The sequence below is a fragment of the Amphiura filiformis genome, chromosome 14 (assembly GCF_039555335.1).
Source record: "Amphiura filiformis chromosome 14, Afil_fr2py, whole genome shotgun sequence".
NCBI classification, from domain to species: domain Eukaryota; kingdom Metazoa; phylum Echinodermata; class Ophiuroidea; order Amphilepidida; family Amphiuridae; genus Amphiura; species Amphiura filiformis.
The window spans coordinates 47,723,966-47,749,412 of record NC_092641.1 but is presented as its reverse complement, the minus strand read 5'-3'; the positions used below and the strand labels follow the sequence as shown (position 1 = coordinate 47,749,412).

At 38.3% G+C, this 25,447-nt stretch overlaps 2 protein-coding genes across 4 annotated transcripts in view; both read right to left on the bottom strand.

The window, feature by feature from the left end:
• Positions 1-25,447, bottom strand: part of LOC140169060 (alpha-2,8-sialyltransferase 8B-like) — a 132,223-nt gene that overhangs the window by 14,448 nt on the left and 92,328 nt on the right. The gene's annotated exons all lie outside the window — the stretch shown is intronic.
• Positions 1,106-24,303, bottom strand: LOC140170494 (uncharacterized). The gene is made up of 12 exons (XM_072193852.1): positions 24,217-24,303; positions 22,729-22,894; positions 11,309-12,485; positions 10,954-11,100; positions 10,009-10,909; positions 9,517-9,961; positions 8,214-9,370; positions 7,019-7,096; positions 5,730-5,798; positions 5,080-5,139; positions 4,483-4,539; positions 1,106-3,857 (listed from the first exon to the last, which is right to left on the bottom strand). Exons 2-12 carry the CDS (start codon positions 22,761-22,763, stop codon positions 3,643-3,645), a joined length of 4,341 nt encoding a protein of 1,446 aa, XP_072049953.1. The 5' UTR covers positions 22,764-22,894; positions 24,217-24,303; the 3' UTR covers positions 1,106-3,642.

Sequence of the window (25,447 nt, the reverse complement as noted above, 5' to 3'; positions counted from 1 at the left end):
AAAGCATTATTTAAATTTTATTCTGAGTTACTGCCTGGAGGAAGGGAAGCACACAATAGTAACTTGTACCAATTTGCTCCAATTATTCATACATTTGTGTATTCAAAAAGTATTGTGTATTCCAATGTGCCAAACCTTGAAATGAAATTCCCCATGAACACAACATTATTTCATCATCCTCTAAAACTCTATTGTCTACATCTTCTAGTCTCCTACATTAATTAATTGCTTTCTGTTTTTGGTACCTACACATAGCAGGTACTCAAAAAGGTACTTGCATATAACATGATTCTTCAATTTTTCTTTAATAATACATTTACTGTGAGTTCTACATATTCTAGTCTCCTACATAAATTAATTGCTTTCTGTTTTTACTTAAACTCATAGTTTGCCTACAACATGACTCCTTGTTCCTTGGGCACCAAGTATAAGCTTTAAATCAAGAGTAACAATTGACCTACTCCGCACATTTTTTAACAAAGCATATTATAATTTGATGGAGCAAATTGGTACATTAGTTACTATAGTGTGCTTCCCTTCCTCCAGGCAGTAACTCAGAATAAAATTTAAATAATGCTTTTCTTGAAAACCTTAGCATCTGTTAGCTTTCCCAAAGTTTAATTCTCCTGTAAACAACTGTCACACCTTTAGTATACATGTATTTACACTGGGGAATTTGTGTATGAAGTTCCTATTTTACCATTTTTATAATTTTTGAACAATTTAAAAAAACAAGGTGTCAAGTTGCTCAGGATGATTAACCTACATCTTCAAATGTGTTTGAATTAAAATATCGTTATTCAACTATATTATGTATTTTAGAGTACTGAAAAATGCACTGCTGTTATGATTTTCACTAAACCTCTTGCTTTTCTCATAGTGCACCTGGTACATTTGTATGTTTGAAGATAGCTGATAGCTACATAAAATAATATATAAAAACAGGGAAAATCTGTTCCAACTGACCAGCAGGGAACCAAAGGATGGATCCAAAAGGATACAACAGTGTCACACTAGCAATGGATAAAATTAAAACAGGGAAAATATGACACAACATCCAATGGGGGAGTAACACAAAATATATAAACAGAGTTAAAAACCCGACGTTTCGAAAAGACAAAACTTTGTAAAAAATGAGACCTGCTGGTCTCCACTATATTGAGAGCAACATCCCCCATTGGATGTTGTGTCATATTTTCCCTGTTTTTAATTTTACATAAAATAAAACATGAATGTTTTTTAGCACTATATAAAGGTTTCAGATAATGACAGGTAGGATCATGAGGTTAACTCACCAGCTGGGTTTATGCAAGCACATGTACCCCTCAAGTTCAAATAACATACATTATTCATAGAACATTAATGTTATTTCTCATAAGAATCTGTGTTTGTTTTGGGTGCCTATATTTGACTTTGTATGTTCCCGCCACCCATAAAATTGTTGTTTTCCTGAATATATGTTTTTGCATGCTGAAGTTTTGGAAGTTTGATGTTTTAAAAACTATTTCTAGTCAAAAACTATTTAATCACCATAATTAAGTAAGGCTTAAATTAAAGGCTTCCTAGATCAAAACAGTTATCATGTAGATATTAGTATGTGTCTAATCTAATTGAATCAACTTTGCTTTAAACTGTCGAAAACCTTTAAAAAGTTGAAAAACACAATTCAGCAAATTATCCAAAAATGGACAACTATAGTAAGTACAAGTTTTACGCCTTAAATGTAATCAAGCTAAATCAATTTTGCTTTAAGGGGGGATTGCACCCCTACCAAAAATTAGCATGTTTTGCGCTCTATCTCAAAATTGTCAACACTTTTCTGCAAAATAATGTAAATTGTCCAAGTAACTCAAAATTGTTTTTTTGTTTTTACGTCGTTCAAGCGGTTTGTAAGTTATGGATCGAAACAGTCAAAATATTGTTTTGATCAATAATGCAAGAACCGCTTGACCTACTTAAATATTCAAAAAGGTGTTGGCAAACATGCAAATTTTTTGAAGTTCCCCTTAAACTGTAGAAACCACAAAGTTGAACAACACAATTCACCAAAATGATCCATTACAAAAGTGGACAACTACAATTAGTACAAATGTTATTCAAGTTAAATCAACTTCTTGCCTGCTTTCACAACCGTCTTCTTGAGCCATCAGATAACCCTTGATGACCTAGAAAAGTCATCATTTAGTAAAGTTTAACGGACAAGTTTCATGGAAATTCTACAACCTTTAGCAAATTGGCCTTGAATGACCTCAGATGACCTTAAAGAAAAGAAAGATAAGCTCCCTCCCCTCAACACAGAAATATATCCTCACTCCCACATAATACCCTTTTCAAAGGCTATGCAGAATCAGACGAATAGCTATATACAGCCCAAGAAACACATTGATCACTTTTTACCCATTTTTCAAAAACATGCATGCATAAATTATGCAAATTACACTCTAAATGTTGGCTGACTTTACCCAAAATTTAATCGGGTGATCTACAGGTTTATATAATACTTCTTACAAAGTTACACTTTGATACTTTAAACCGGTGTTTAGATAATTTGTCCACAAGCTCCACTATCCATTTGAAAATGTTTTTGCATAATTTATGCATATGTTGTATCTTAATTTGCATACTTGTGACTTGCGGTTCCCGAGGTATTGCTCTAGACTGACTGAAGGCCCGCCGGCCAGACAGACAGACATGTGAAGTCTCATCCTCAAAGAACAAAATTCAGCAAAATGATCCATTTTACAAATGGACAACAGCAAAATGATCCATTTCAAAAATGGACATCAATAGTAAGTACAAATATTACTCCCTGGTTAAAAATCTGAAAGATAACTTAGTGCTGTTTATTTAGTGGGGGTGTGAGAGGGCAATGAAATGAAATGTGCATTTTATTTTGTCTTCCACTGCCCCTGAATGAATTTGGATATTGCAATGCCTGCTTGGCATTGCAAGTTGTATATGCTAGGAGAAAATATGACAGAGACGCTGTCAATTAACGAAAAAAGGTGAATCATATTAGAATGTTGTAGAACCATTCAAGTTCTTTGGTTATTCTTATTGGAAAATAAAGACAATGGAAAGATAACCGTACCTCTACTGCAAATATGAACTTGAAGCAAGAGTATAGTGACAGGGTCAACTGATCACAAAATGACATCTGATAGAAAGAGAAGTACTGTTTTTGTTCTGTTTTTTAAAGCTAGTTGGATTGGAGGAGAAGCCTCATTTTGGTCAGCTAAAAAACATTGTTTTAGTAGTCTACTAAGAGTAAGAAATGTTTAAATCTGTGATAATAAAATAAGTCACTATAATACAAGCATTTCATTCAGATTTTTAAGACAAAGAGTAAACAACGAGTCACAAAGGTAGTCTTAACTGTAATTTCAACAAAATTTTCTACCTCAAACATCTAAATAGATTAATTATTTCATAATCATGAAAACAAACACTTACTTTAAGAAAATACAGTTCATCATTTCATGGAATAAATTTCTAGAGCTATTCCAGAAATGAGCCTTGTGCTAAGTGACCAGCACACCAATAGAAGCTGTATGTGTACAATATTGAATATAGAGTCCATTGAAGTTCATTGTATTTTTGAAGCTCTCTGGGGTAACTTTTAAAGGAGAATGAAAGAGCTCATCACACATTTTTAGCTCCCTTCTTTTTAACACCCTGGATTATGTTGTGAACCTTAAACTTAATGGTTTTCCATGATCTGCCATCTAGAATTGGCTTGGAACTTGCGATTGCAGCTTCACATTCCACTTTGCCTGGTACCTCCATCTTCACTATGTGCTGCTTGAACTCTCTCCATATTGCAGCATTTTCATCAGTTGTCCACTGGCATTTTTGTCCTAAAAACAATGATGAAAGTAATAACATAAAACTTGTCATTTCTAATATAATCTTGAAGCTTAACTCTTGTGTTCCTGAGCCTTTTCCTGTAGTACGTCTTAATAAGGAGGGGTGGTTACCACCCCCATGAAATTATTATAAATTACCACATAATTTATAATGAATTCATGGGTGTTGTAACCACTCCTCCATATTTATGGGGCTCCTCTTTCCAAATACACTGAATTTTATAATCCTGACAGTCCATTATTCAGGATTGCACTCTATGATTTGTTAAAACGAAACGAGTCACGAGAGCTCTTTAATTATTCACAATAAAGGGCCAGGCAATGAACTTTCATGTTCTCCTTGCACAACCATACACAGCATAAGGAGATGCAGTAAAAGTGTAGCATTAATAAAACACACACAGCAATTAGGCAGTCGTGTAGGCGCAAGATGGACTTGATGCAAAGTTTACCGGCATCCGACTATCTTGTAAACATATGTATAGGAAAGTATAGAAGGAAGTATAGAAAAATATCAGATTTGTTGCCAAAAACATTCTGAATATTATAATTGCAACATATTTTTTGCTCATATATATAAACTATATGTGCATATTGTGATCATTTTGTAACTTACCTTTGTTCAAGTTTTTTGTCATTGAGACTTTTCCACCTTTTGAACCTGCAGCTTTAGCTGTACAAATTAGAGAAAGAGGAAATGTTTGTACACTGCAAGAATGAATATGAAATACAGACGTTTGAAAATTAAGTAATTTAACTGATCTTTTAAAAATGGGGGAGAGCTTTTGGCTTAAAATGGATAACAATCAGAACATACATACATGTATATACACACCTACATACAGTTTTTATATAGCGCCTTTAAAAATTATCAAAGCGCTGAACACGGAAGAGGAAAACAGAAGAGCACAAAAAGAAACCAGAAAGAAGCTAATTGAAAAGGTGAGTTTTGAGTTTCTTTCTGAAAACTGGCATTGTGGGACACTCCCTGATAATTTTAGGGAGTTTATTCCATTCCCTAGGGCCAGCGACAGAAAAAGATTTTGAGCCAGCTGCTTTAAGGGCCCTAGGCTCACAAAGGAGAAGTCTTATCAGAAGATCTCAATCCTTCTCTGCCAGGACAGTAGGACAAAAGAAGCTCACTAGAATAGTAAGGAGCCAAACTGATGGTGAATCTTGCTGTGCATATTATTGTTATCATTTTGTAACTTACCTTTGTTCAAGTTTTTTCTTTGCTTGACTTTTCCACCACCTTTTGAACCTGCAGTTTTAGCTGTACAAATTAGAGAAAAGAGGAAAATTGTGTGCATAAATGCACAACATCAGTACCGTCAGCTTCAGCCATGCAACCAATAAACCTCAAGTTAAGTTGCCCTCAAGTTCTTCAAAGAGTGAAAACATACCCAACAGAACTTATGCAGAGGCAGCACAAACTAAATCATCAAACCTTCTACCTCCTACCTCCACCAAAACCAATTAATATTATCACATTAAAGGTGACTGACCCAATTTGTGCACATAAAGTTCTCTATTTCAGTGAAGCCATGTCATAACAACAATATAAATCCAAAATTTGAGTTGAATTGTTCCTGTAGTTCTCATGTTAGAAGCAAACAACCACTATAAATTCGCCCATACGTCACTACACAAATATTTATTTGGTATACCAAATTTTGGGATAAATCACTACATTTTTGCTCATAGCATCTAAACATAACATCTCTTGGCCCTAAAATTTTACAGGGGTAATGAGAAAAATATGGGCTTTCTTCTGATATTAAAATCTCAATCTTGATGGGTAAAAGTGGGGGGATGAGACTGTGGATCAGGTCACCTACCTTTAACAACATTGTCCAAACTTACCTTTGCTCTTTCCTGGATGGCATGCTTGATGATCCTTTTTGCTGTTTGGCAATTTGTCATTATCCTTGGCTGTTGATTCAAATATATTTGTATACAAATTATTTTGTAAACAAAATAAATGTTATATAATTTAGCTGAGCATGTCTGCATATGTTGTCCTAGAAATGGGGTAATCTAAATCATGGCCGATTAAGCCATTATTTAATATTATGTAAAATGAAACTTAAATCAATCAGAAAATGAAAACATATCTTATTTCACTGTGAACTTGGGCCACCCCAGTGGATATGGAGTCACTGTTTCCTCATAGATGCTAAACATAAGTTGTAAGTGTAAGTCTTTGGCTGATACTTTATAAGTCATAATGATTCTCTAAGATGCTAAACACTTTTCATCAGTTAAAGCCATATTATAACATTTGCTGAGGAAGACGCCCTCACTGAATTTTTAAAATTCCTTTTTTACACGATTAAATTGTACTTTATTAAACCAATATACCCTGCAAAAATCAAGATTCTAAGTGCTGTAGTTTTGTCAAAATCCATGATTTTGAATAAATGGCTGATTCAGCGCTTTATTATTACGATGGAATTATTAGTCGAACGCATACACGATGTTCATAACACACAGTACGTCACGGCGTGCGGGACGGTGATATACACAACAAAGGGTCGTACCACAACATGACCGAAGGAGTGGTACATATTGGCGACATGTGCGCTGGTAGTAAATTCCAATTTTCTTTGCTTTGCCGTAGTTGTTCGGCTCAAAAATAAAAGGGATATATCTGACAGTAAAAGCTAACATTTTATGGCAAAGAAATGCTAATCTATTTTGTTTGAAAATGTTATAATATTGCTTTAAGTATATTTCTGTTGACTAATGATAATTAGGCAGCCTTATGGAGTCACAGCCAAGATGCTTATCCCTTTATATCTGAAAAGTTTATCTCTTTTGACTGATAAGGCCACCTTATGGAGTCACTCTTTCTCTCCAACACACCTTGAATAATCAAAGTACTTAGGCTGATATTCAGTCTTATGGACTCACACTTTTATTTTTATCGGAGATACTAAACACTATATCTGTAAAGTATTCTTCGACTGATAAGGCAACCTTATGGAATCACCTCTTTTTCTTCAACACACAAATGTTAGTGTAATGTAAATTTCTGTTGACTGATAAGGCAGCCAAAGGCCTGGTAGAGACCCACAAGTAAATTCTGGACTATACAAACATACTTGCTCATAAAACAAACAACTTGCAACATGTGTTATTGACAGTCATACCTTTGGGTAGTTCCTTTTCAATGTTCTCATCATCTTCATCTTCATCCTCACTTTCACCACTGAAGTCCAAATCAATGTCTGCATTCGAACAAAAAAATTTTTATGTATGGCAATTTAAAAGAAAAAAGTTAAATCCAATAGTTCATACATTCTTGCTATATAAACAAGCGATTAATGCCCAGCTGGTCATAAACAAGTCGCGCCTGGAACCACTGGTAGACGTTCGCGAGTCTGACGATACGCACATGGTGCGCGCCCACTGCAACGCAAAGTGCGAGTGAGATACACAAGGTTCTTACGCGTCCAAACACGATGAACTGAGCAAGTAAACATTTTCTCTCAATTACAGATGGAAAATGTTAGGTTTTTTATCTAAAAATGATTGATTTCTTAGTCATGGAGGAAAGTAAAAGTATGTTTGCGAATGTATGAACGGGGTTCATGCATATATTTTCATGCATAAACATAGTTTTTGGCCCTCGGGCCCCTTGAGCCAAAAACAAGCGTTTATGCATGAAAATAAATGAATGAACCCCTAATTGAAAGTTTACATAATGTATACATTCAATTTTTATTATGTCAAATCCAAACAGTATAATTCTAGCATATTGACCATTAGGTCATGCTATTCAAATGGTGCTGAATTTATATATCTAATTGACAAATATTCATTTCATAAGGTCATTTCATGACAGTGTATAAAGTAAATAATACATGTTTCCACTATGAATTACATTGTTGTTCATAATTTTAATGTTATGCTGATCAAAACTGCATTGTTGGCTCATTTGTAATATCAAATCACTTAGGTTCATGTACAAGATTGTGATTTGTCATAATTTGACATCATTGCGTAGTGTCTCTCTGAATATACGAACAGACTTTCCAGAATTTGTAATACCGATATTGGTCAGGTGTACAAATTAAACAAGACCTCTAATAAATATCACCTTATGTTGGTTAGTTAAGTACTTAGTGAGAGGCAAGTTATAGAATATGCCACAGCTAGAATAGTAATCTACTTCATTTAATTTGTATAACTTATTTTTTATTTCTTATTATTCTTGATTTATTGTAACTGTCAAAGACCAACATATTGCTATGAACTGCTTATGGATGCTGTGTGACATGCATATGATTTTCCACAACTAACACTTTTTACAGTGTGATGTCAGCAAATAACTATTACACTTACCTTCCACTTCAATATCATCCAAGGTCTTTCCGGCCCATTCACCCATCTGCCCAGAATCAATTGCGATGAGCAACTTTGACACCTTGCAAAGTTCAATGGTATTCTCTTGGACCCTGTAGAAATCTTTATGTATATCTACGTTGTGCCCTAAGTGCCCTGCTACCCACTCAAGGTGATGTGATTGCAGACTAAGGATTTGGGCTACTGTTGCCGTGTACTTTCTGACCTTTGTAGCTCTGATGTCTTCGGGTGCTTCAAGGCCTTTCAGACCTGGTTCAGCAAGTATTTGTTTAAGTACAGCACCTGCTTCCATGTAGGTAGATCGCGTCTTCCTGGCAAAGACATACTTATTGCTTTGTGGAATATCAGGGTGTCTATCCTGAAGTAGTAGTTGTAATGACTTCTTGCACTCTGGTGGTATTATAAGTGGCACTTGCCTTCCTCTCTTCCCAATAATTTTGACTAAGTCATACGTCTCTGCAAGTTTCTTCTCTATTGATGACATCTGGTCCATAAGCTCAGTCACTTCTGCTCTGTCTGGTTTGGATGTTTGCTCAAATACCTTCATTTTAACCTTGGATACCTCCCTTGGCCGTCTCTTGTTGAAGAGGACTAGTCGAACTAGTGTCAGTTTCTGCAATCTGGAGAACTCTGAATAAGAAGTTGGCTTGCAACTCACACATGTCTTGATCTCCTTTACCAGGTAGGTCGATACAGCTTTCAGATCACTGGTTGATGGCAGATGGATCACTTTTCCACTTCTGCGAAGGTTGAGTGTATTTGCAGCTGAAGATGATACTTTGTCTCCCCATTCATTAGTGTATAAGTCCAGGAACTTGATAGCTTCTTTTTCTAAGATGTCACTTCCAGCCTTAATCCCATAACTTCTAATTGCTTGACACTTCTTTATTTTTGCAAGCCGTTCCAGATCATAGCCTGCTTTAATTGCAAATGATGGCCGTTCCAGAACTTGCACATCACAAACTTCTTCCTCATCATCAATCTGCCCTGCTTCTTCTTCCACTGCTTGAATGATCAAGTCAAACTTGCTAGGTTTTATTAGATCATTCATTGTTACACCCCCTTCTGGCTCAATCAATCTACACCTCTGTACAATTCTTGCAGTACGTCTCATCTTTTCGGAAGCAATATGCTTTCTGTCAGGTTGATTTTTAGTACTTGTGACCCCAGTTCCAGGATCAAAGGGTCATTCTTGGCAATGTCATACACTTTGTCTCGTTTCATAGTTGAAAGAACAACTTGCTTGAGTAGATCACTTGCCCCATGGAACTTGCTGACTAACATCTCACTTTCCCACTTTATGTTCTTCTTTGATGTTGACTCTTGTGTGTTCTCAACACATTTGCTTCTTGCTATGCAGCGATAGTTTGCATGCTTAAGCATGCTGTCCTTCACTACGTAGCCCAGGCATTGGGGACATGGCCCATAATCTTCTGGTATAAGGTCACTTCCAGCAGGAGGACGACGAACAAGTATTAACTCTCCATCATTGGTCTGCTTAACTCGCTCATTATGATAGAAGTTTCCACGATGTCGCAACATGTCGAACATCTGTTTCCGTTCATCTATGTTTTCTTTGGTGTCAGGCCTGATTGCAATAATTCTTGCTACTTCAGGTTCATCAGAATGGCTGTTTATCAAATGTCGACCAATCAACACAGTCACTACTTTCTCACAGAACAAACATGCATTTCCTTTACTGTAATCTCGCATCAAAGTACCATCATCTTTAAGTTTTGTTTTTGGTAATAATGGATGTGAGATGAAGATTCACCAACAAGTTGGTTGTTTGACTGTTGACCCATGCCTCTGTTTTCAGTGGTTTCCTCATTTCCAGAACTGTTTGCTGATACATGTTGCTTATCATTTGCTTGCAGATGATCTTCTTCACACGTATGTTCAGTTGTACTGTTTTGTTTGCCATCTGTTCTAATTTCACTGCATGGTTGGTCTGATGTATCACTGTCTACATCACTATGACCTGGTACATAATCCAAATCGGGATCTGAAGCCAATTCTTGAGTGAATCTACCATTCTTCCGCCTTAATCCAACTTGAAGTGGATATACATCTGAGGTATCACTGTCTTCATCTGTTTCTGGAACAATGACATCACCTGCTGACAAATTTAGAAGAAAGTGTTGATTGTCACAATTGTCTAATGTACCATTAATATCAAAGCTGACTATGCTGTTTGATTTCAGAAGTCGATCTATTTCTTCTAGTGTTTGATCATCACTATGAAAATTGTTAATCATCTCTATAGGCTGACCTCCACTGCATTCAGTGTTGTCTGTAGGCTGAGCACCACATTCAGTGTTGTTCGCATGTTGACCCACACTACATTCAGTGTTGTCCTCAGACTGACTACCAGCATATTCAATGTTGACTTCAGGCTGAACACCACTACCTTCAGTGTTGTCCATAGGCTCACCACCACCATATTCAGTGTTGTCCACAGACTGACCTCCACATGCAGTGTTGTCAAAATACTGCCAGTTAGTTTCATGCACAGGCTGACCATCACAACATTCAGTGTTATCCACAGGCTGACCACCACCACATTTAGTGTTGTTTACAGGCTGAACACCACATTTCGTGTTGCCCAAAGGCTGACCACCACAGTCAGTTTTGTCCTCAGAATGAACTTCAACACATTCAGTGTTGTCTGCAGGCTGACCACCACCACAGTTAGTGCTGATTACAGGTTGACCACTACCTTTTCAGTGTTGTCAACAGGCTGACCACCACCATATTCAGTGTTGTCCACAGGCTGACCACCACTGCATTCAGTGTTATCCACAGGCTGACCACCACTGCACTCAGTGTTATCCACAGGCTGACCACCACTGCATTCAGTTTTGTCCTTAGGTTGAACTTCAACACAATCAGTGTTGTCTGCAGGCTGACCACCACTGGTGTTTCCACAGGCTGACCATCACCACATTTAGGGATGCCCACAGGCTGACCACCACCACATTCAGTTTTGACCTTAGGTAGAACTTCAACACAATCAGTGTTGTGTGCAGGCTGACCACCACCACAGTTAGTGCTGATTACAGGTTGACCACTACCTTTTCAGTGTTGTCAACAGGCTGACCACCATATTCAGTGTTGTCCACAGGCTGACCACCACTGCATTCAGTGTTATCCACAGGCTGACCACCACTGCACTCAGTGTTATCCACAGGCTGACCACCACTGCATTCAGTTTTGTCCTTAGGTTGAACTTCAACACAATCAGTGTTGTCTGCAGGCTGACCACCACTGGTGTTTTCCACAGGCTGACCATCACCACATTTAGGGATGCCCACAGGCTGACCACCACCACATTCAGTTTTGTCCTTAGGTTGAACTTCAACACATTCAGTGTTGTCCACAGGCTGACCACCACTGCATTCAGTGTTATCCACAGGCTGACCACCACTGCACTCAGTGTTATCCACAGGCTGACCACCACTGCATTCAGTTTTGTCCTTAGGTTGAACTTCAACACACTCAGTGTTATCTGCAGGCTGACCACCACTAGTGTTTTCCACAGGCTGACCATCACCACATTTAGGGTTGCCCACAGGTTGACCACCACCACATTCAGTGTTGTCTGCAGGCTGACCACCACTACCACAGTTAGTGTTTTCCACAGGTTGACCATCACCAGATTCAGTGTTTTCCACAGCTAGACTGCCACATGCAGTGTTGTCAAAATGCTGACCACTACTACATTTAGTGTCCTGAGGCTGACCAGCACATTTAGTGATGCTTGCAGGCTGACCACTAAACCATTTAGCATATTCAGTCTTGTCCACAGGCTGACCACCACCAAAGTCAGTGTTGCTCACAGGCTGACCACTTACACATTCAGTGTCATCGTCAGGTTGACTACCACCACATTCACTGTCATCCACTGGCTGACTTCCACATTTAGTGTTACCCACAGGCTGACCACTACCACACCTAGTGCTGTTAATAAGCTGACCACCACATTTACTGTTGTCCATTGGCTGACCGGCACCACATGCAGTATTTTTCACAAGCTGATCACAACTACCAACTGTCGTCATCTTTCTCCATGGCACTGAGGGATCACCATAGTCGTATGTTAATTCCTCACCTTCAGCTATATCTTTTAATGCAAATAAGCATAAATATGGTTCGTTTTTTAAATTACACTTTCTCATTTTACAATTTGGCTTTCTGTGGTCATCATTAACAAGACGCCCTAGACGTCCATCTTCAGGGGTTGCATCAATACTGTAGAAAGAGAAAATGCAATACAAGTGCAATGAGTTATCTTGTCGAAAGTTTGACTTCTTCTCATACTTTAATTATTTTGTCCTATATCTCACACAGTATATTAACATCTATTATTCTGATATTTTTACATTTTTTTATGACTCTAATGATTCATAAATTTAAACCATGACATAGTGTTCCCCAGGACTGTTGGAACTGGCTTCATATAGTGCTTGTTCTAATGTCATACCATGCACCCAATCTTCTGGGTGCCTTCCAATTTATTATTATTTATTATTAGGACAGCCTTATGGAGGCACATCTTTTCTTCAAGATGATATAAACGCAACTTGTAACTTAAAAATTCTTTGATTGATAAAGGTGGCATTATGGAGTCACACTTTTTCCAAGATGCTAAACACAACCCTTGCAGAAATTTGTATGTCAAATATGTATCAAAAGTATGTTCAGATTGTGTTAAATGGCAATTGGACAAATTTGACATGTCAAGACTATGTCAACAAACTTGAAGTCAGCATCCAAAATGACATGGCTAGCATATTGGTTTGGGAGGAAGTGAAGCAAGAGTATACCACCCAATCTTGTGGGTGCCTTTCATATCAGGTAACTATCAATAAGAGTGACTTTGTCAACGACACAGGTGTGAGAATATCCCCTGATCGTGCAGACCAGCGATGTGGATCTCCGGAGATTTGCAAGAAAATCATACCCAACAAAGCTCACATTTTATGCAGACACAAATTTTCTTTTGGCTTTCTTGAAGTCAGCATCCAAAATGACATGGCTAGCATATCGGTTCAGGTGAAAGTAAAGTAAGATTACATACCACCCAATCTTGTGGGTGACGTCCGCATGGAAGATCAGGTACAAATCAATGAGAGTGACTTTGTCTACGAGACATGTGCGGAGGTTTGCAAGAAAATCATACCCAACAAAGCTCATCTTTTTTGAAGAACTAAATTTGTAACTGAAAACTCTTTTGTCTTATTAATACGGTGGTTTATGGAGTTACACTTTTTCAAAGATGCTAAACACAACTTCAACTAATTGTTCAAGAAAGCACTTGTCATGATAGGACAGCTTTATGGAGTCACATCTTTTGCACTACAACACAACTTGTAACTGAAAATTAAGATGCTAAACACAACCCTTGCAGAAATTTGTATGTCAAATATGTATCAAAAGTATGTTCAGATTGTGTTAAATGGCAATTGGACAAATTTGACATGTCAAGACTATGTCAACAAACTTGAAGTCAGCATCCAAAATGACATGGCTAGCATATTGGTTTGGGAGGAAGTGAAGAAGCAAGAGTATACCACCCAATCTTGTGGGTGCCTTTCATATCAGGTAACTATCAATAAGAGTGACTTTGTCAACGACACAGGTGTGAGAATATCCCTCATCGTGCAGATATAAAGTCTTGCTTCCTTCAAAAGACTGTTATTCAGTGATTATGATTTAAATTTTACCTAGTTATTTTGCATTATTTATTTGTATATATGTTTTTTTAATTTCACATTGTATATGTTTTTATTTTTTGATGTTATATCGTTGTTTATATTTTGTTGTAAAACACGGCCCCAGGGAAGACCAGCTCAAGGGCTGATCTGGGCCTTTCCGTGTATAAATAAAATTTGAATAAAAATTTGAAAAAAACCAGCGATGTGGATCTCCGGAGATTTGCAAGAAAATCATACCCAACAAAGCTCACATTTTATGCAGACACAAATTTTCTTTTGGCTTTCTTGAAGTCAGCATCCAAAATGACATGGCTAGCATATCGGTTCAGGTGAAAGTAAAGTAAGATTACATACCACCCAATCTTGTGGGTAACGTCCGCATGGAAGATCAGGTACAAATCAATGAGAGTGACTTTGTCTACGAGGCTGAACACCACATTTCGTGTTGCCCAAAGGCTGACCACCACAGTCAGTTTTGTCCTCAGAATGAACTTCAACACATTCAGTGTTGTCTGCAGGCTGACCACCACCACAGTTAGTGCTGATTACAGGTTGACCACTACCTTTTTCAGTGTTGTCAACAGGCTGACCACCACCATATTCAGTGTTGTCCACAGGCTGACCACCACTGCATTCAGTGTTATCCACAGGCTGACCACCACTGCACTCAGTGTTATCCACAGGCTGACCACCACTGCATTCAGTTTTGTCCTTAGGTTGAACTTCAACACAATCAGTGTTGTCTGCAGGCTGACCACCACTGGTGTTTTCCACAGGCTGACCATCACCACATTTAGGGATGCCCACAGGCTGACCACCACCACATTCAGTTTTGTCCTTAGGTTGAACTTCAACACATTCAGTGTTGTCTGCAGGCTGACCACCACCACAGTTAGTGCTGATTACAGGTTGACCACTACCTTTTCAGTGTTGTCAACAGGCTGACCACCACCATATTCAGTGTTGTCCACAGGCTGACCACCACTGCATTCAGTGTTATCCACAGGCTGACCACCACTGCACTCAGTGTTATCCACAGGCTGACCACCACTGCATTCAGTTTTGTCCTTAGGTTGAACTTCAACACAATCAGTGTTGTCTGCAGGCTGACCACCACTGGTGTTTTCCACAGGCTGACCATCACCACATTTAGGGATGCCCACAGGCTGACCACCACCACATTCAGTTTTGTCCTTAGGTTGAACTTCAACACATTCAGTGTTGTCTGCAGGCTGACCACCACCACAGTTAGTGCTGATTACAGGTTGACCACTACCTTTTTCAGTGTTGTCAACAGGCTGACCACCACCATATTCAGTGTTTTCCACAGGCTGACCACCACTGCATTCAGTGTTATCCACAGGCTGACCACCACTGCACTCAGTGTTATCCACAGGCTGACCACCACTGCATTCAGTTTTGTCCTTAGGTTGAACTTCAACACAATCAGTGTTGTCTGCAGGCTGACCACCACTGGTGTTTTCCACAGGCTGACCATCACCACATTTAGGGATGCCCACAGGCTGACCACCACCACATTCAGTTTTGTCCTTAGGTTGAACTTCAACACATTCAGTGTTGTCTGCAGGCTGACCACCACCACAGTTAGTGCTGTGGGAGGAAGTGAAGAAGCAAGAGTATACCACCCAATCTTGTGGGTGCCTTTCATATCAGGTAACTATCAATAAGAGTGACTTTGTCAACGACACAGGTGTGAGAATATCCCTGATCGTGCAGATATAAAGTCTTGCTTCCTTCAAAAGACTGTTATTCAGTGATTATGATTTAAATTTTACCTAGTTATTTTGCATTATTTATTTGTATATATGTTTTTTTAATTTCACATTGTATATGTTTTTATTTTTTTGATGTTATATCGTTGTTTATATTTTGTTGTAAAACACGGCCCCAGGGAAGACCAGCTCAAGGGCTGATCTGGGCCTTTCCGTGTATAAATAAAATTTGAATAAAAATTTGAAAAAAACCAGCGATGTGGATCTCCGGAGATTTGCAAGAAAATCATACCCAACAAAGCTCACATTTTATGCAGACACAAATTTTCTTTTGGCTTTCTTGAAGTCAGCATCCAAAATGACATGGCTAGCATATCGGTTCAGGTGAAAGTAAAGTAAGATTACATACCACCCAATCTTGTGGGTAACGTCCGCATGGAAGATCAGGTACAAATCAATGAGAGTGACTTTGTCTACGAGGCTGAACACCACATTTCGTGTTGCCCAAAGGCTGACCACCACAGTCAGTTTTGTCCTCAGAATGAACTTCAACACATTCAGTGTTGTCTGCAGGCTGACCACCACCACAGTTAGTGCTGATTACAGGTTGACCACTACCTTTTTCAGTGTTGTCAACAGGCTGACCACCACCATATTCAGTGTTGTCCACAGGCTGACCACCACTGCATTCAGTGTTATCCACAGGCTGACCACCACTGCACTCAGTGTTATCCACAGGCTGACCACCACTGCATTCAGTTTTGTCCTTAGGTTGAACTTCAACACAATCAGTGTTGTCTGCAGGCTGACCACCACTGGTGTTTTCCACAGGCTGACCATCACCACATTTAGGGATGCCCACAGGCTGACCACCACCACATTCAGTTTTGTCCTTAGGTTGAACTTCAACACATTCAGTGTTGTCTGCAGGCTGACCACCACCACCTTTGTCAGTGTTGTCAACAGGCTGACCACCACCATATTCAGTGTTGTCCACAGGCTGACCACCACTGCATTCAGTGTTATCCACAGGCTGACCACCACTGCACTCAGTGTTATCCACAGGCTGACCACCACTGCATTCAGTTTTGTCCTTAGGTTGAACTTCAACACAATCAGTGTTGTCTGCAGGCTGACCACCACTGGTGTTTTCCACAGGCTGACCATCACCACATTTAGGGATGCCCACAGGCTGACCACCACCACATTCAGTTTTGTCCTTCGGTTGACCTTCAACACATTCAGTGTTGTCTGCAGGCTGACCACCACCACAGTTAGTGCTGTGGGAGGAAGTGAAGAAGCAAGAGTATACCACCCAATCTTGTGGGTGCCTTTCATATCAGGTAACTATCAATAAGAGTGACTTTGTCAACGACACAGGTGTGAGAATATCCCTGATCGTGCAGATATAAAGTCTTGCTTCCTTCAAAAGACTGTTATTCAGTGATTATGATTTAAATTTTACCTAGTTATTTTGCATTATTTATTTGTATATATGTTTTTTTAATTTCACATTGTATATGCTTTTATTTTTTGATGTTATATCGTTGTTTATATTTTGTTGTAAAACACGGCCCCAGGGAAGACCAGCTCAAGGGCTGATCTGGGCCTTTCCGTGTATAAATAAAATTTGAATAAAAATTTGAAAAAAACCAGCGATGTGGATCTCCGGAGATTTGCAAGAAAATCATACCCAACAAAGCTCACATTTTATGCAGACACAAATTTTCTTTTGGCTTTCTTGAAGTCAGCATCCAAAATGACATGGCTAGCATATCGGTTCAGGTGAAAGTAAAGTAAGATTACATACCACCCAATCTTGTGGGTAACGTCCGCATGGAAGATCAGGTACAAATCAATGAGAGTGACTTTGTCTACGAGGCTGAACACCACATTTCGTGTTGCCCAAAGGCTGACCACCACAGTCAGTTTTGTCCTCAGAATGAACTTCAACACATTCAGTGTTGTCTGCAGGCTGACCACCACCACAGTTAGTGCTGATTACAGGTTGACCACTACCTTTTTCAGTGTTGTCAACAGGCTGACCACCACCATATTCAGTGTTGTCCACAGGCTGACCACCACTGCATTCAGTGTTATCCACAGGCTGACCACCACTGCACTCAGTGTTATCCACAGGCTGACCACCACTGCATTCAGTTTTGTCCTTAGGTTGAACTTCAACACAATCAGTGTTGTCTGCAGGCTGACCACCACTGGTGTTTTCCACAGGCTGACCATCACCACATTTAGGGATGCCCACAGGCTGACCACCACCACATTCAGTTTTGTCCTTAGGTTGAACTTCAACACATTCAGTGTTGTCTGCAGGCTGACCACCACCACAGTTAGTGCTGATTACAGGTTGACCACTACCTTTTTCAGTGTTGTCAACAGGCTGACCACCACCATATTCAGTGTTGTCCACAGGCTGACCACCACTGCATTCAGTGTTATCCACAGGCTGACCACCACTGCACTCAGTGTTATCCACAGGCTGACCACCACTGCATTCAGTTTTGTCCTTAGGTTGAACTTCAACACAATCAGTGTTGTCTGCAGGCTGACCACCACTGGTGTTTTCCACAGGCTGACCATCACCACATTTAGGGATGCCCACAGGCTGACCACCACCACATTCAGTTTTGTCCTTAGGTTGAACTTCAACACATTCAGTGTTGTCTGCAGGCTGACCACCACCACAGTTAGTGCTGTGGGAGGAAGTGAAGAAGCAAGAGTATACCACCCAATCTTGTGGGTGCCTTTCATATCAGGTAACTATCAATAAGAGTGACTTTGTCAACGACACAGGTGTGAGAATATCCCCTGATCGTGCAGATATAAAGTCTTGCTTCCTTCAAAAGACTGTTATTCAGTGATTATGATTTAAATTTTACCTAGTTATTTTGCATTATTTATTTGTATATATGTTTTTTTAATTTCACATTGTATATGTTTTTATTTTTTGATGTTATATCGTTGTTTATATTTTGTTGTAAAACACGGCCCCAGGGAAGACCAGCTCAAGGGCTGATCTGGGCCTTTCCGTGTATAAATAAAATTTGAATAAAATTTGAAAAAAACCAGCGATGTGGATCTCCGGAGATTTGCAAGAAAATCATACCCAACAAAGCTCACATTTTATGCAGACACAAATTTTCTTTTGGCTTTCTTGAAGTCAGCATCCAAAATGACATGGCTAGCATATCGGTTCAGGTGAAAGTAAAGTAAGATTACATACCACCCAATCTTGTGGGTAACGTCCGCATGGAAGATCAGGTACAAATCAATGAGAGTGACTTTGTCTACGAGACATGTGCGGAGGTTTGCAAGAAAATCATACCCAACAAAGCTCATCTTTTTTGAAGATCTATGCTATAAACTAAATTTGTAACTGAAAACTCTTTTGTCTTAATACGGTGGTTTATGGAGTTACACTTTTTCAAAGATGCTATAACACAACTTCAACTAATTGTTCAAGAAAGCACTTGTCATGATAGGACAGCTTTATGGAGTCACATCTTTTGCACTACAACACAACTTGTAACTGAAAATTAAGATGCTAAACACAACCCTTGCAGAAATTTGTATGTCAAATATGTATCAAAAGTATGTTCAGATTGTGTTAAATGGCAATTGGACAAATTTGACATGTCAAGACTATGTCAACAAACTTGAAGTCAGCATCCAAAATGACATGGCTAGCATATTGGTTTGGGAGGAAGTGAAGAAGCAAGAGTATACCACCCAATCTTGTGGGTGCCTTTCATATCAGGTAACTATCAATAAGAGTGACTTTGTCAACGACACAGGTGTGAGAATATCCCCTGATCGTGCAGATATAAAGTCTTGCTTCCTTCAAAAGACTGTTATTCAGTGATTATGATTTAAATTTTACCTAGTTATTTTGCATTATTTATTTGTATATATGTTTTTTTAATTTCACATTGTATATATGCTTTTATTTTTTGATGTTATATCGTTGTTTATATTTTGTTGTAAAACACGGCCCCAGGGAAGACCAGCTCAAGGGCTGATCTGGGCCTTTCCGTGTATAAATAAAATTTGAATAAAAATTTGAAAAAAACCAGCGAAGATTACACACCACCCAATATTGTGGGTGCCTTCCGCATGGTACCTATTAAAGTTGGGTGGTATGTAATCTTGCTTCACTTCCTCCAAAACCAACATGCTAGCCATGTCATTTTGGATGCTGACTTCAAGTTTGTTGACATAGTCTTGACATGTCAAATTTGTATCAAATTTAACCCATGACATAGTGTTCTCCACAGGACTGTTGGAATTGGCTTCATATAGAGCTTGTTCTAATGTCATACCACCCAATCTTCTGGGTGCCTTCCGCATGGAAGATCAGGTACCAAATCTAATTTATTATTATTATGATTATTATAATTTTTTTTTATTAGGACAGCCTTATGGAGTCACATCTTTTCTTTAATATGCTATAGACACAACTTGTATCTGAAAATTCATTGATTGATAAGACGGCTTTATGGAGTCACACTTTTTTCTAAATGCTAAACACAACTTGCAAAAGAAAGCACTTGACATTACAGGACAGCCTTATGGAGTCACATCTTTTCTTCAAGATGATTTAAATACACCTTGTAACTTAAAATTCTTTGATTGATAAAGGTGGCTTTATGGCGTTTCATTTTTTCCAAGATGCTAAATACAACCCTTACAGAAATTTGTATGTCAAATATGTATCAAAAGTATGTTCAAATTGTGTTATATGTGACTTGCTCTGGCGATATGAGCGTAAAGTCGCAAGTCAGTAGTTTCGAGACACCCATACTGTTGTGATGATGTCCTTTGTTTGAAAACACATGTATTGGTAGTGGTATGTCCTTGGTGAATGGGGACATAATTGAATGCAGAGTACATCGTATTCTCTCCCCATTCACAAAAGGCATACCACTGAATATACAGGTGTTTTTAAACAAAGGACATCAACACAACAGTATGGGTGTCTCTGAAACTACTGACTTGCGACTTTACGCTCATACTGTCGTAGCAGGTCACATATGGCAGTTTGATACAAATTTGACATGTCAAGGTCAAGACTATGTCAGCATCGAAAATTACATGGCTAGCATATTGGTTTTGGAGGAAGTGAAGCAAGATTACATACCAAATCTTAATTTTTTTAAATGTTTGCTGATGATACCAATATTATTTGTTCCAGTAAAGACAACAATTTACCTTCAAATAAAGAGCTCCTTATCATCTCAGATTGGTTTAAACTAAATAAACTTTCGCTAAACATCAAAAAAACTAATATTGATATTTAAAAATAACTACAGTTGCTACCCTGCACCTAACGCCCACATTCAATCACTTTGTTTAAAATACAGAAAACGATCATCTGCACATGCACAAATTCAGTCTGATTAGCACATACCGACCCCTTATTCAGATCACTAAATACATTGAAAGTCAATGACCTGTACACTTTCCAAAGTGCCATATTTATGTGCCAATATCATCACGACCATCTTCCATCTGATCTTCTTGATACCAACTAAACCGTGCACGGAAAAAAACTAAACACTAATTTGACGGCCGAGCGGGCCGACACATCAAAGCCCGGATAGTCTTGCCATAAAACAATTATATGCAAATGTAAAATAGAGTCTCCTGAGCATATTGGGTCAAACCTCGAACCTTGTCTTAGGTATATTCTACCACACAACTTTTTGGGCATATTATCTAGAGTTTAGGCAACTTAATCAATCGCCATGGGTGGACCTTTCAGATGGCTAAATAAAAAGATAACAATCAACACTGAGCAACAAACACTATTTCCTTTGATCCATTCTGCATTCCACATGATTTGATAAACTGGCCATCAATCTAAAGAGAACAGTCTTCACCTTGTGGCCTCATTTCTTTAAGATACTATACACTTAACTTGTAACTGAAAACTCTAATGGAGTCACATCTTTTCTTTAAGATGCTATAAACACAACTTTTAACTGAACATTCTTTGATTGATAAGGTGGCTTTATGGAGTCACACTTTTACAAGATGCTAAACACAACGCACCTGACATGATAGACCAGCCTTATGGAGTCGCTCTTAAGATGCTATAAACACAACTTGTAACTGAAAATTCTTTGATAAGATGGCTTTATATGGAGTCACTCTTTTTTCTAAATGCTAAATACAACTTGCAAAAGAAAGCACTTGATATTAGAGGACAGCCATATGGAGTCACATCTTTTCTTGAAGATGCTATTAATACGCCTTGTAACTGAAAATTCATTGATTGATAAGGTGGCTTTATATAGTCACACTTTTACAAGATGCTAAACACAACGCACCTGACATGATAGAACTTGTAACTGAAAATTCTTTGATTGATAACATGGCTTTATGGAGTCTAAATGCTAAATACAACTTGCAAAAGAAAGCACTTGACATTATTATGCCTTATGCATATCAGGCACAGGCCAGGCAACCACAATAGATCAAGCACCGATACTATGTCAGCATGAACCAGTGGCAGTGAAATTACATCGCTTTGATACCTTCTGGGAAAAGGCGCTATATAAATTCAAAATTTATTTATTTATTATTTATTTATGACAAATCAAGACACTTTGCCTATATGGGGATACACCATCACCGTCAAATGGGGATCTGTGTATTTAAACCCCGGATGACCATACCAGTCTGTGGTGGTGAGCAGACGGGATCAGGCCCTCTAAAACTACATTGTATCTTGCAGCTGGAATCCCAACTAACCCTAGCTTAATGGAGTTGATTGAAAGAATGAGAACAAGTAAAAGATGTGGTCAGCTAATCCTGCCTGCTCTGGCTGAGGATACTAAGCCAGAGCAGGCAGTTATGTTGCACACAAACTTTCTTCCATGTTCATCTACAGACATAGCCTGCAATAGAAAAAGGGGTACTGGAATCATGGAGGTTCCTTTAAGAATTTACATTTCAAGATAATCACAAACATGTTGCAAGTTATTTTAAAATTAACAAAAATATTGAAAATATTGAAATACTCACCATGTAAGTTTGCCATTGTGTGTAAAGTAGTACATAAATGATTTCTTCTGTTTCCGGTAGTCTTGTTCCCGTTTCCTCACCTCTTTCTTTCCCTCAATGAGCTCTCCTCTGTATGTGAGGAGCAGCTCATCTTTCTTAAAAGGAATGGTAGTTATCACTCCTCTTCCTACCAAAAGAATATCAACAAAGCAAAATTACACACAGAACTAGTTACTTTATTATCATGAGGGGCTGTAGATGACATATAGTTGTCAGTCTGAAATTTCTTTACAATAACTATGTACACCCATTAGTATGATATTCACATACATCTGTTGACGCAACTGTTTCAAACCTGATGGGCCAAAAACAAGTGGCACCAAAAAAAGTTTAAGGTTTTTCCCATGGCAGAGACTGTATCGGTAGAATTTTTTTAAATTAACATAATTTGTTCACTGGTATGTGCCAATAATAAATATGCAAAAAAAATAAGTGGTACCCGTGCTCAGTTTTTAGCTACGGCCGTTTTAAAACTGGTGTACATGTCCAAAATTCACTGTAGGCGTCAATGGCAAATTTTCAAATTTTCGTAAAATAGGCAACCTTTTGCATTGTAGAAAAAAATCTATTGGGCAGATTTTTTAAAATTTTAAATATGTTATGAAACAGAATGAGCTTGATATATTCGCGCAAAACAAATTATTTAACAGAATTTGTTAAAAACTATCAAAAAGTCCTTATTTTTGGCGTAGCCTACTGCGGAAGCACATTTTTGAAGTACGCACAAACTCGTTAATGATGTGTATCGCGCAAAACTAAGTAGGACGCAAAGTACGCGTTGAATACGAGTGCGAAATTGAGACGAATCACCTGACATGGGAAAAACCTTAAAGCCAGTAACGATTCTCGGCACGTAGGGTTTAATAATAAGGATCACCCCAAAGAATGCCAGCATTAAATGCCAGTTACCCGAGTCATCTAATTCAATACACATGCACTAAACAAAAAATCTGCCAAGACTGCCAGGTCGAATGGTAAAGCACCATCCCTCCCCATGGACAGCCACGGCCTATGCAAAGCAAGTACTTATTGTAGTGCTTGCCAGCAGCTGGCATGTGACAATAACAAATTTTCAGGATAGCTGCATTTGAAAAATTTGCTATGAAATTCAAAAATATAGAAATTAGTCTACATGTATTCCACGTCTTTGCACAAGATTGCCAAACAGTACAAAATCACACTAGAAATACAGGTTTCAACTCACTTTTCAACAACACTAAAAATCAATAATTGAAAAAAATAAAGAACTATGATTGCGACATACTAGTGATGTATATTTCTGGAATGGGCAGTACTCGGTCACCATCTTGTGTTCCAGAATCACATGTAATAAACCACCTCTCAGTGGTACTAATACCTGAGGGTAGAAGTACTTTGAATTCATTACGTACAAAGTAATAATTGTGTATTTGAATTTTGACCAACTTTATGGTTGCCAATAATACCCACCTTTTTCTTCATTAATAATCACAGCTTTTAAACCATCTCGATCATGATCAATGCTGTTAATCAACTGCTGAATGCCATCCTCCTCTGATGCCTATTTCAAATGAGAAAAGGATAAGGTTTAATTTGCAAAACAGGGGCAAAAGAATGGTACATGGCAATAACCATGGTTCAACCAAGAAGCAAGAAGCGTTGAAATTCTTTCATGCAGATGAAAGAATGAAATGCAAGTACTTCTCATTAAAGGCAGAAGAGTTTTCTTCCGCGGAGACTTGCAGTGGTTGAAATCGCAAAATGGCAGCCTCTTTCATGAGTTTTATCTTAATGTCTTGTTCACCTATAGGTTTGGGTTCTTTCATTTATGAAAATGGGGATGAGAGTCCAGGAATAATTATTGGCAAATTCCAGGCAAAGTTATATATTTTTGCTGGGCCACCATGGCCAGCCTATCAGAGTGTTTGTTCCTTACTCTGTCTCTCACTCACTCACTGAGGTATTTTGGTCCTATTTATAGACATGAGGATACAAGGGAAATTCCCCTGCAGTGCACTGTTGTGGCAATCTTATGTAAATAGCCCTAAGCACCATGAACATAGTATGTGGGAGAGATATTACTGTAAAACACTTTAATTTCAGTGATTCGGCCAAACATTTAATTCAAATTTGTTATAAATAATGGTAATTGAGTCTTAATATGTACATACAATATACCATGGAGTATGTTTAGTGTGAAAAAAAGTAAGCAAAAAGAAAGAAAACAATATGAAATGCAACATATGAAGCTACATTCATTTGTGTGCTATTAATTATTTTAATAACATTCCAACCTCTGAAATTTATGATCTTTTGAAGTCGCAGACTTGGTTGAAGTAGCCGCTGTCAAGCTTCCGACTAGTCGACTCCAGAAAAGTGTTTGCCCAACACTAGATTTTAGCATAGCCCTTAAAGGGTCTGTGATCAGAGCACTCAAATATATAGTTATACAGTGACATAACATTGTATAATGCTCATTTGTGCCTGTAGATATTTTGTTGGAGCATGTTCTGATTATCCCTGGCAACCGACAACCAACATTTTGAATACTGGTCAAGAACCTAGATGTGGATGGCTAAAGCTACACTTTGTGGAAACCATATTATGGTATGAGCTGCCATGTTCACAAAAATTGAATATCTCAAATATATACATACCTTGTCTGATTTTAACCTTTTTGATCTTCTTGGTAGCTGTAGGA

Excerpts from the sequence above, each read along its gene's own strand:
- LOC140170494 (XM_072193852.1), bottom strand. The coding sequence starts at position 22,763 with ATGTACTACTTTACACACAATGGCAAACTTACATG. Across the intron at positions 11,101-11,308 it reads CTGTTGACAACACTGAAAAG|GACAAAACTGAATGCAGTGG; the intron begins GTAGTGGTCAAC and ends GTTCAACCTAAG. Across the intron at positions 5,140-5,729 it reads CCATCCAGGAAAGAGCAAAG|CTAAAACTGCAGGTTCAAAA; the intron begins GTAAGTTTGGAC and ends TAATTTGTACAG.